Source organism: Hylaeus volcanicus, chromosome 8 (genome assembly GCF_026283585.1).
Source record: "Hylaeus volcanicus isolate JK05 chromosome 8, UHH_iyHylVolc1.0_haploid, whole genome shotgun sequence".
Taxonomy (NCBI): Eukaryota; Metazoa; Arthropoda; class Insecta; order Hymenoptera; family Colletidae; genus Hylaeus; species Hylaeus volcanicus.
Window position 1 is genome coordinate 8237182 of NC_071983.1, and position 12942 is coordinate 8250123.

Below are 12942 nucleotides of genomic sequence, written 5' to 3' on the forward strand. Positions count from 1 at the left end.
ATAAAAGAGAATTTATGTCCTCTAGATATGTAAATAACAAATTATTGTCATTTTTATAGGAACTCATTCAATATCGTATGGTTTTCACCGATTTTAATTGAAAATTTTTTAATAATATTTACTGTACTACATTGTGCGGTTTTCATTAATTTTGATGAGAGAAATTTTAATAATTTCCATTTATTTAACACCAGTGTTTTATCAAATTAAATGCTTGCAGAACTCCTGTACAATAAATAAGTAATATTTACTGCACTACATTGTGTGGTTTTCATTAATTTTGATGAGAGAAATTTTAATAATTTCCATTTATTTAACGACAGTGTTTTGCTGAATTAAATACTTACAGAACTCCTGTACAGTAAATAAATAATATTTACTGCACTACATTGTGTGGTTTTCATTCTCCGCTCAGAAAAGAGCTACGGTTTGTCCCAGTTTCTAAAATCACTTTGTATACAAATTTTCATGTAAATCTAACAACTTTTTAGCATACAAGTCGGTCATATTAGGTCCACCATTTTGAATTTTTGAATCCCGATGTAAGATTCATATTCAGAGCTTCCAAAAATCTCTGAATACGAAATTTTATACAAATCTGAGGACTCCTCTATTTTTGGTCGAATTTTGAGACCGTATACACCACTGTGAATCGTTTCTGTCAATATAATCGTGTCCGTTCGATTCGAACAACTGCTTCGGGGGATGTTACAGCTCTCCCCCTCTCTCCATCCTCTACCGTAATAAGATATTCTTTCCTGTCTTTCTCGCTCTGTCTCGTGCCCCCGATGCCTGGATGGGAGTTATTTCAACGATTCCGGAAGCGGAGGGCAATGGAGTCCCGATACGGCGCGTATAATTCTCTTACGAAGTTCGTATTTCCTTTGCTTCTTCAGGGAACTTCAGACGCAACGTTCTCGAGTCGGTTCACGCAGCCGGATGTTTAATAGCTGCGACAAAATTCAGCATCGCATTTCGCCCTGTTTCATCGGTGCTCGAGCGTTTCGTAGAAGTTCCACGCCCGTGAACCCCAGCGCGCTCAAACTTTCCGCGGAGAGGGATCACAGGAAGGTTGGTTCCGATTGTTTCGCGCGCAGCGAGGCGTCACGCCGTGCTCTGGAGACGAGCGATCGCTAAGCCTGGGACAATAGCAATTTTACTTAAAAAAAATATATACATTTTATGCATATACTTTCTTTAAATGAAACAAACAATATTGGTAACATTATTCCTTCACATATTCGACTATCTCGAATAACAAAGATTGTTCAGCATAGGTAAAATGTTTGAAGTCGACATTTTTCTGTTTTTTTTTTTTTTTGCGAAATCAACCAGTGCACGTCGTTACGAGGATTTTATCGAATTCTCCGTGTGCCGAAATAGCCACGCTGTTCCGTAATCGGGTACGCAAACTTCGAAAACGCGGCATGGTTAATTTGACGCGCAACATTTTCGGTCACCGTTGAGGTCGCGATTCCGATAGCCACGTCTGTCCTTTCAGTGCGTTAATTAAAATTTTCACTTGCAGTACGGAGCGCGTGGTGCGCGCCCATTAAAGGGATATTTTATAATCTATGCTATGGCTATGGCTACGGCTATGGAAAAACTAGGGCGTTATGGGAATTGTACAAAATAAAATTTATCAAACGTGTCGGCTTCAAACTTTTCAAAAGTAAGTAAACATTACGAGTGTTTATTTTATATTCGTATGTATATTTTTCATCCTCCTATTACATTTAGAAAAAACTATTTTAAAACGATTCATAGCAAAGCAAAATCAACGTTGATAGTTGTTTCGTTATGGACTCAGGCAGCATACGCTATTTTGTAACATTCACAATATGTTCTACCTTGACTGAAAAAATTAAAATTTATAGAATCAGTTTTATTATACTGTAATATTTTGTCTTAATCTCTTTTGGTTTTAATAGCAACTCTAAGGGAAGAAAAACTAAATATTTCAGACGATTAGAGTTATTCATTTCTTAAGAATAAGTGAGTAAAGTAAGTTCCATTTTTAAAGTATAGTTTCATTACTCGCTTAATACCTCGAGACACGCAGTCACGCGTCAAAGAGCGATTTTCATCAGCGACAAAATCTGTGAAATTAATTAGGTACGATACGGGATCCATTGTTTGCATACTGAAAACGACCAACGGTGTGCAAGGGAGGAGTAAAGTGAACGCATTAGTGGCGAAGTAATCAGAAGAATGGCTTCCCGAGGTTTTCTGTGTTAATGTAAAAGCCATACTGTTAGTAATAAAAACAAGTGCTGCGCAAACAAGTAACTAACCTGTAAAAAACAAAACTAAATATCACATGTATTTCTAGTGGCAATGAAGTTAAGTGACTAAGCCTCTTGTACGTTGCGACATCGAACAATTAATATCATTGAAATAGCGAGCGAGTGGGTCACGGCTTTCAGAAGCGTTCGTCTTTCAACGCGAGTGGTCTCATTTACTCAGTTCGCCGATCAATTCCCAGCGTACGAACGTCCAATAAAGGAAAGAGCAATTGGATCATGGTAAAAAATAGTGCTTCACTTAGAAGGGAAATATCGACGAGCGTTCACGAATGGAATAAGGTTCCATGCGTTATATGTATATGCAACGGTGTTTTTTATAAAGCGACTGATACGATTGACTATGAAGTTTGAGGTATTACAGGTAAACTTCTCGTTGAAGGTATGTTTATATTTCTTTATAATTTTTTGATTACAGGTGGAAATAACTATGTCGAAGTCAAAATTAGTCGACAGACAGTTCCTTCAATGTAATTAATTGACATATTTTCTGAGTTCAATTTATATACTATTGTTTCACGTACTATTAAATTTACGAAAGAAATCCCATAGTATTTGAAAAAAAAAAATACCATCAATTTAATAAAACCATTTTTATATTTTCTTTTAGAATCAGTCAAAGACATTATAATAATAAATAGAGTATTGTATTTATAAATCGTCTTTCCTGTTGTATTCGGAGCACTCGTACACGACATCCAACAAGACCGATTTCACTCGACCATCGTTACTCGTGCTCGTTATTCTCTCGTTAGTCCGAATGCTGTGGATCGAAACTAGCCAGCCGTAGTGTTTCGATCAGTGAGCCGGACTCGGTGAACCGAATTCAATTATATGACTTCCGTCCCAAAAGCGAGTGCCGCGATGCGCCCTTCTGGAGCGTGTATAATGGCGCTCCTTCCCCGGCCGCGTCGTTGCTTGTTCGCGATTAAAGCGCTGGCCAAAAAGCCACGCATCGCTGGACTTCGTTAACAAATTTTTCCCGCTCGCCAATTAATTGGACCCATCGCGCCATTAATTACCGACGTCTGACGCGGCGCACACAACCTACCTTCCCGGCTGGTCGTCGCGTGCAAAAAAATCGAATGTCCTTCGAAATCGTTGATGAACACTCCGATCCCCTGGTGCACCCTGAATTTTCCATTCAGTAATTTCAGGGGCGGATTCCTACCAGAGAATTGAACTTTTCGCGTTCGAAACTATTACAGATGTTTGTTGGTAAAAGCATGCCAATGTGTTCGCCACACTGCGCCTAGCTTCGTTAGTGGATGAGAATGAACTGATATTGGTACACCCCTGATATGATTATTGAAGCTACGGTGAAATTTCTAAATGCAGCTCTTGGACATTAAATTTGGACTACATGCAAGGATCTCATTTTTCTAAGTACATAACGCCTCACATGTCTTGCGGATATTTTTGCTTCTCCTAGTTTCTCTAATGAGAATTTTAAGGATGGATGTCTAGCAGACACTTTGCGAGCACGAATTCGGTTGTGGATCTTTGGCGAAGGCGAATATTTGTCTTCTTCGCGTTATGAAAATGGCATTCATATTGTAAGTCACATGCCTCTGTGGCTGCTACTTCTAATCTTAATATCGAATCTTGGGGCTCTTTCGGTGAGCAATTCTCCTTTGCAATTGTCAATGAAATTATTTCACAAATGTACCGACTACATTTTTGTAATATACAAATGTTCTTTATTTTATAATGCATTGAATATAAGAAGTACTACATGTTGTCATTCAAGTTTCGTATAATTCATATGTCATATCCAGAAAAATGTACAAATATAAAAAAAAAAACTTCAAAATTTATTATATAAGAAATGTTCAACATTACGCGAATTCATTTTTCGACATAGAATAAGAATAACATGCCACAAGGGTGAAAACGTAGTGCAAATTTATAATTCAATGTCTAGCTTGATACGGTGCGCCGACAAGGACAGTTTCTCAAAAAGAAACAAAACAGATTACAGCTAAAGGTCTCCGACAGCCGTAACAACGAGTGCCAATAACTGTCATAGCTGAAAGCGATATCGACGTTGAGCAGCGGTAAGCTTCGAGTGGAAAATCTGAGTAGAATTCGCGTTCCACGAGGCAAGTCCGCCGTAACGAAAGCTCCTTTTTCAATCTCATAAGTCACGACGCCGAGAAGAATTGCTCATTCTCGGGACGGTTCTTTTCTGCCCCCTTGTTTACCTGTCTTTCTCCCGTCTAGAGAGAAAAATAATTGTCCATCGATCGAGGGGAAAATCTGAGAGCGAAAAGAAGCGAACGTCGCAAGAAAAAGGAGAGGACAATCGTAGCTCCCAGTTGAAATACTAGGGCCCTCGATGTGGCGAGTCCTTATTTTCGTTTACAGCGTAAATAACTGTGAGGTTCGTCGCGACGCCGCGACCCTCGAGGGGTTAATTGTGGATCATACATAGAAACCCCTAAAACAAAGGGTGGACTTTGTTGAAACGAATGATACGGTACGTGTTTTATTAGGATGATTCTTAGAAGAGTGACTTTCGAATCGTAGTGCTCGTAGGGTCTTGAATGCTTTGAAATAATTAAACAAAAATTCCCTAAAAATTTCGACTCTCTATCTCAATTCTTAAGGTAGTTATTTCGAAATAGTCACGTTCGAAAATATAATTGGAAACTTTAGCAAAAGTACAGTTTTACTGCTCTCGCACAAGTTCATAATAAATCAATATACATATTTACACATATTTTCGTAATACTCGAAATGTGGCCGATGTGCTCCCCCCCCCCCCCATTTCCCCTATAAGAAAATTGTTTCTTTTCTTTCACGAAACGAAAATACACAAAATTACGTCTGGAATAACTTCATATGTGAAAGGTGAACCACGATACGTAGAGATAAAAAATTAAAATGTAATTTGTATGTAAGTATACGGTCGGCGTTGTACGCGTCGGAAATTCGACGGACTCATCTCCCTGGCCATACAAATTCGTATTCTCGAATCCAATATGCCTGCATTATTGATGGAAATCGATCTAGCGGGTCTGGGTATATATGCATAAAGCACACATTACGAGCTCCGCATCTCCGCGGGACATTGCAGGCAAGGTTGGCCAGATAAAAGAGCAATGGAAGCTGCCACACGGCCTCTGTATATCCCCCTTCGCTGTCACCTGCCACATCTTTTTCGTCGGAGGGAGCCGCGCGTCAAAGAGATTTCGAAACGAGCGACGAAGTGGACGGAGAGAAGGGACTCGCTCGTATAAAGCAGATCGATTTAAGGAAACGACCTCGTTGGCAGCGGGCTGCATGAAAATTGCGTTTCCCCATTACGACGAGATTAAAGTCTCCCCCTACATTGCAGTTCTACCTCTGCCTTTCACCATCCCTCCTAAGACCGTCGTCGTCTTCTTCGTCCGAGTTGAGTCCACCCTGTATCTTACAGATTCGTATATAAGAACCGCAATTGACCCCTCGAGAGTCACGGGGTTCCCCGATGCGACGATCCCTCGGAGCTATTTGTGGTGTAAACGAAAATAAGGGCTCACGGCACTGGGAACATAGGCATGGTCTGAACACCACGACCTAAGGCGAATACGCAATTTAGCGACACGTCGAGACTTTATATTAATTTTGTTACGCTTTGGCGTATCTTGAGCCACTCAGTTTCAGAGATAAAAATCGAAAACCTTTCCCTTGAAATTCAATTTTTGCCACCAATTTGTAACTTTTCAATTTTTATTCTCGAAACTAGCCATTCTATGAATAAACTGTGAATATAAAAAAGTTTCATCTCATCATCCCCTATAAGCTGATATATTTTTAAAAATTGATTTAACGAATATAACCATTTCTCTGAGCCCATTTATCGAGGGCATATAGATATATATGTGTACACGTCCTTCGCAGTCAAAGGGTTAATCGACAAATTTATGAAACGAACATTTTCGAAAAAAACTTTGCTTTCTAAACATTTTTAAATACCTGTGCCTACAAAGTAATAAATAAATTTTTAATTTATTATTTCATCTGTTACAAATTCAATTTAACAAACGAAAGCAATAAATATTTTCGTTGCTGTTGATTTGATAGTGTTATTTCAAATTCGGAATTTGGTTTGTCCTGCAGTAAAAATATTGGATCGATCGATCGTGTAGTTTTTATTTGCTATTGATTTAAAAATGGAAAATCAACATCGTATTCTGCTGTTTTGCTTTTGGAGGGGAAAAAAACACGTTGCAAGCACGCAACAAGTTACATGCCATGTATAATGATGATTCGATTGGAAGAAGTACAATGATATACACCATGGCTCTACTAAAGACTTACTACTGTAATTGATATGAATAATTCTTGTGTACAAAAATGTATTCCCTTTTTGTAGGTTTAATGCCAACGTTATCAAATGAACAGTAATAAAAATTGACTGAAACAAATATGTGTGTAAGTCACGAATGAGAAAATACAATTCTCATATTAAGATTTGGTTTTATTTTCTCGAATAAAATCAGACCTTGCTCCGGTGTACTACCTCAAAAATCCAAATGTCTGTACAATTTTTATGTGCAATGATCCAGGGAATATCCAAAACGTTGATAGGATTTTCGACCCAACCTGTATAAGGGCGGCACGAAATCAGCGAACGATTTGCCGTAAGTTCGTCTATCCAAGTTTACGTTATATTAAACTGCTAATCGATATTTTCCATTTTCTTCTCGATCGGTGCTCCCTCTGTACCACGTACGACGTTTTTACGTTCTTTTTTTTCGCGAATCCCGAGCCTCCCGGGAGCACGTCGCGCAATATTTACAGCGGCGGGGTCTGCGCGCCCCTCGTGTAATCTACGGAGTAGCTGTTATCGTATGAACAGAACGGGAGGTAAGAATAACAATCAGGAACTGGAGGGTGGAATCGAGCAAACTTCGTAAACGTTGACTCGCGATGGCGGCGAAATTGCTCGATCGCTTTGTCATTGTTTCTCGTTGGAAAACGTGATACGAGACGTGGATATCAGCAATCTATCCTTCGCTGGGATCGTTATACTACCGACACACTCTGAATTAGATTTTCAGGATTACAACGCGTTCGAGTAGACGTTGGATATTGTTTGAATATCGTTTTACGACCGCGTTCATTTAACCCTATGTATTTATAATAAAATATTCATTTGAAATATAAACATGGAACCTATCATCTAATTTCGATAAATTTCTTTCATAGACATAGAGGATACGAATACTTATGAGACTGACTGTATTTCTTCCTCTTTAATATGATTACAATCAATCGATGACAGAATAGACTAAAATGGATGTTACTGGGTCGAGTGACCGAAACACTGGAAAAACAACATTTCATATGCACCAACTTATTATAATAATACGAGTCACTGTAATCGTATCAGACCCAGTATCAGCGTCCCTTTCACCCGAACCAGAACGCCGTGACAACACTCGTCCCGTAAAGCAAAAAAGGGTTGAAGACGCTTTGAGCGGTGGCAAAGTTCGAAGTTCATTGAAAAATCGACCTTTAATAGGAGAAGTTGGCTAGCACGGGTCGGGGCAAACGAGCCGAGAAAATTCAAATTCCCCTCATCTTTCGCTTTACAGTTTACAGTGTCGCATATCATCCGCCAAGATTTTTCCCTGTGGGAGGAGGCTCTTGTTGAAGGTAGAAGGCGCTCCGTTATGAGATAGCCTCTGGCCAGGAAGTCGGCTGAAAGTTTACGTTGCCGCTTTTTCCTTTGTGGTATCATCGGCGTGTCTCAAACGGTTCACCAGGTTTTATCCAACCCCTCTCTCCCTAGACAAGCTGCCACCCTCTTGGCTTCCCGTCGACCGTAGCGTCGCGTCGGCAGCATGCCGGGGTAAACGAAATTAAAACGTCGGGGTAAGTTTTTGCGGAGTACGTGGACTCGTTGCTGAAGCCTGGTGTGGCGAAAGGCGAAAGGGGTTGGCAAAAGAAACGAGACAGCGAAGGGTGGCTCCGTCTCCCTTTCTATAAAAGTGCCGCGAATGCCTCCCGGCATGGGAGACTTGACCTTTGTACTTGGAAACATTATTAAGTCCTTTGGAGCGCGCAAAGGGCCGACGGAAGCACAGGTTCCCTCCAGGGCGTATTAGAGGAAAACATTCGGAACGATATAACTTCGAAATTCTTCCTTGGACAACCCGGGAGACAAACCAGAGCGAAACGTAGAGCTCGAGGAATCCGTCTGATCTTAGTCTGCAATTACCTTTTGACGCCGTCTTTTGTTCGTTCTCATTCAAATTGATACATGACGCGATATTATCTCTGCGAGATCACTATTTAACGTGTGCAACCATACAGATATTACACGACCGGCCATTAATTTCAATACACCACCGCACCTGTACATTTTCCGAAAAAAGACTTCTTTTGTTTCGTGAAGCTGTATTTCATTCGCATTGCCTTTAAATTACAATGTTATTCGATTAGATTCGTAATTACAATAATTCGCAACTTAATGGATTGTAAATTTTGAATCATTTCATTCAATCGCAACGCAATTGAAGTACACTAGAATTGAATTATGACGTAATTGAAGTATGATGTAATTAAATTGCGTGATTGAAGTTACGTAAACTGTAACGTAATTCACTTAGCACAACTGTGCCGCCAGTACTATTATGGTATCTATTAATTTTCAATCTTGTTATGACGAATGTATAGAATTTGCGAAGTCGTAAAGAATTACATAGTTATGAGTACTTCGTAAACGCCACTGTTCTGTACACATACATAAATAACTCATTGGTAGCACAAGTACTTATTTATTGTACAATAGTATTTATTAATTTTGGAGTCTGTTTGAGCATGTAATTGATGAACTGTAATACTATAAAGTGTTCGCAATATTATATAATAATAACAATTTATGTAACATTTTGTATTAATAAAAATTGTATATTTCATTAATACGTTTGAAAACACAAATAAACTTGTGGCTGGTAAACAACGTTTAAATATGAAAACACTAGTATACTCTTAGGTGGTCAACAATGTGTTAACAAGCTCCGATAGGCAAGCTGGAACTAAAAAGGCTATGAATAGGCTCCTGATAGCAAAGCGTTCGGGCGCGTTTTCAACAGGAAAGCCTATCAAAGGCGACCCGCTTTAAACCTATTAAATGGTTTTGCGCGGTGCGTTTCTCATACGGAAACGCTATTTACGTGTCCCAACTGTGAATGCTAATTTGTACGAAAATTAATTAACCTGTATAGGGAAACGAGGCAAATTGGCGACGTTCAAATAATTATTTATGGCATCAATACGAAAGTTACGTTGAAACTCGAATTAATTTCGATAAAGTAACAAGTTTTTTTATTAAATATGAAATTTGATTAAATTATCTTTTCAAATAAATCAGAGTTCGAATTGTTAGAATTTCCTTGCTTCTTTGATATTAATTATTTGTTCGATAAACTATTATTAATTTGTACTTGTCTACTATTATTTTATTTATTAATTAACAGTAAACAAGACGAAGAAATAAAAATGAGAACCTTAACAAGCAAGACTAATTTATTTGATTTGTATAAGTTGAGAAACTTGTTTTTGGATAAGAACAAGGATTTCCGTTATCATTTTCGTATTAACCGCTGTATACGACTATCTTGATTAGCATAAATTCTCTTATACTCACAGCCAGCTTGAGCAGACGTTCCGACGCCTTCGCCACGTCCATGTTCTACAAAACAAACGAAATTCAAATATTATTTTGAGTAGGAGGCACGCGAGCGATAAATACAATGGAAATGGAAGTTGGAGGGTCCTGGAAAGGGCGGTTTCGATGTAACGGAGGCACGAAACGAAAGTTCCTAATTGGATTCGAACCTGTGGAATATGTTGCTTGAATTCGCCAGTTCGCGTGGAAATTTTTGCGCAGTGATTACGGGAAATAAGTAGCCTCGTAATTAACAAACCGGAGGTAATTAACGACCAAGCCCTTGCAAGTTAATGTCATAAATACAATTGAGGAAATTCGAACATACAACAATATGTTTCAACGATATCCGTGCTAATTATTATTTAGAGAACACTGAAAAGAGTCGTTATAATAATCCATGTTAATGTTTCAAATTAACGGTATAAATTAATTAGTATAATTAACATATGAATAAATAAACTGAGCATTCAATATTAGAAGTTGTGGTATTATAACTTCGATGAGAGCACGTAATTAAAATTTTTAGTTTGAATAAAATTTCTAAGAAATAGAAATTAAAGATCTCGCGTAAGAGGAACAAACATTTTCTTCACCGATATCTAAAGGATCACCGGTATCTAAAGTGTTTTGAATCGTTTTTACATCCGTACACTCTGAAAATCTTGATCACCGTGCGGTGAACTCGTATAATTTATATTCAATCAAAGAACGATCGAGGGAAGTTTTGTTAAAATCCCCCATAATGAATCCATGGAACAACCACCTTAAACCTACATTCCAGATTAAAGTCCCTCCAGATTCACACAATTCGAGACGTCTACCATTAAAATCGATGGAATAGTTTCCAAGACACCGAGTTGTAAAGGGTTATGCGGGCCATCCTATATAATAGGACGTAGAAATACCCGGAGATTAACAACAGTTCAATGACAATGCACGAGACATACTTGCATTTCCCGGAAGGTATCCCCTTATTCCCCTATATTCGAAAACGTCGAAGGAGCTTTCCCAGCGAAGAAATTGATATTTCGTGCGGTGTACTAATTGAATACAAGGGAAGGAAGCCACCCCTCCGACGCGGCGCGGCGTTTCGCTTAAGTGGCGGTTGTCGGGGTCTCTTCGAATGGCACAACACGAGAACCCACCACGCTTATGTACCGGGCTTACAAATAAATACATAAAGAGCCTCCTGTCGATTTCAACATGCCATTTGCGTGCACACTACGATATACGTGTATGCATACGTGACCGCAGAATTTGTGTTCGGATGCTCCACAGAATATCGAATATAAAAACGTTCAAGACAAAATTCATAACCTCGAAACTAATAAATTTGTATCCCGAGGCCCTTGATACTTTTTGAGGGGGATATGGAAATGCATCTATGAATGCACATGAAAATATATACACTTCCCGGAATTTTTATAAAACCACATAGATTTCTTAAATATGGCTATGTTTAATTTGTACAAAGTATAAGTGTATGTAACCATTTTTCTTGTTTGCTGATAGAGACAAAATGTTCCATGCGAAATTTCTATAAAGTCATGTAGTTTGTACCTAGATTCTGGAGAGATTACTGCAACCAAATAAAATTAGGGGAGTTCGACTGCAATACAGGAATATATTAGTTAAAGAGCGTTGGCTATCTGGCGTGAAGGGAACCGTGTGTTGGAATTGGTAATATTTATGACCCCATTGCGTTCCTATGTCGGATGAGGCTCAACAAAAATGCACCGAAATCCGAAAATTTGAACTGTAAAGGGTTAATTAAATAAACATGATTAACCTAGATTTGCACATCTGTATTAAATCTTCGCGCCCAAAGCAAAAGATTTAAATTTGCCTGGCAGTGAATCGGTTTATATACATTCCTACGTTTCCTTTTTCGATGCTCCGTATAATTGACACGCTCCTAATGATGCTCAACAACTTTCAATAGGTTGAGAAACACTGATCCAACCGCGTATATTTTCTATAGAAATTTCTAGTTACGCGGTCGCGTATAACGGATACGTGCAAGAGAAGCGCAATTTGATTTCGCTTCGGAGACGGAAATTTCGCGAATGTTTCGGAGATTAAAATGAAACTATGTATAATTATACGCATTCTGGGATCCGCAATTACAGTACTTGATGCACGTTCGTTATAAACCCGGAATATGATATTTCAATTTGGGGGGTTCACAGCATGCTCGAAGCACCCGAATACGTACATTACGAGATGCTTAGGGATCGCTTTGACGCTTTATTGCTCGCCTCGATCGCGAAATTAAAATTTTCATCAAGAAGTTAATTGATTTCAGGGAATAGTGTCACTCACAGAATCGCTGTCTGCATTTCAAACGATGAATTTGTTTATAAATTCGATGGTAATCGAAGAAGTTAGAAAGCTTCACGTCTGATGAAGAAGTATGTAGAAAAATAAGGTGCTCCATTTGTATTTATATTTATCACCAATAAAGTTGTGTACAAAAATTCCGGTGTATATTTGAATGGCCCTCATAGGAATTAACTCGGTAGACAGGCTTCTTCATTCTTAGCTTGAATCCTACCGAAAAGAATCAAGCTATTTGTGGGATGATCCAGTATGAAACTAAATGTGCGCGTAGAGCGTCTAAAACAGCTCACGTAGGTGACACGGTGCATCGAGCTCATTCCTCGTTTTTCCCTTCTGCTTTTCCGCGGACGTGAGACTTTGCACAGTGATCGATCGTCCAGTCGGATCAAAGGCCAGAAACCTTCGTCAGAGAAGCCATGGCAGGCTTCACAAAGGATTATAATAAGCCGTCTCGGGCGAGAACGTGGACACTCGACTTCGAAGGAGTCGTAACTCGAACCTTGGGCGCCGCTGTCTACGTCACTGAAATTGAACACGGTCCCTTGCAATGCGAGGCATTCGGTGCTCGTCAAAGGAGCAACAATGCTCGTTGTTACGTTCCAACACTAAACAATTTTTCCACTTTTCATTTCG

General features: G+C 39.0%; 1 protein-coding gene across 2 annotated transcripts in view; it reads right to left on the bottom strand.

The window, feature by feature from the left end:
* The window catches only part of LOC128881464 (diacylglycerol O-acyltransferase 1), a 121211-nt gene that overhangs the window by 12216 nt on the left and 96053 nt on the right, over nt 1-12942 (bottom strand). For both annotated transcript variants that reach the window (XM_054132513.1, XM_054132514.1), the window contains exon 9: nt 9946-9990. In XM_054132513.1, coding sequence (XP_053988488.1) covers nt 9946-9990 — 45 coding nt within the window. The remainder of the gene's footprint in view (nt 1-9945; nt 9991-12942) is intronic.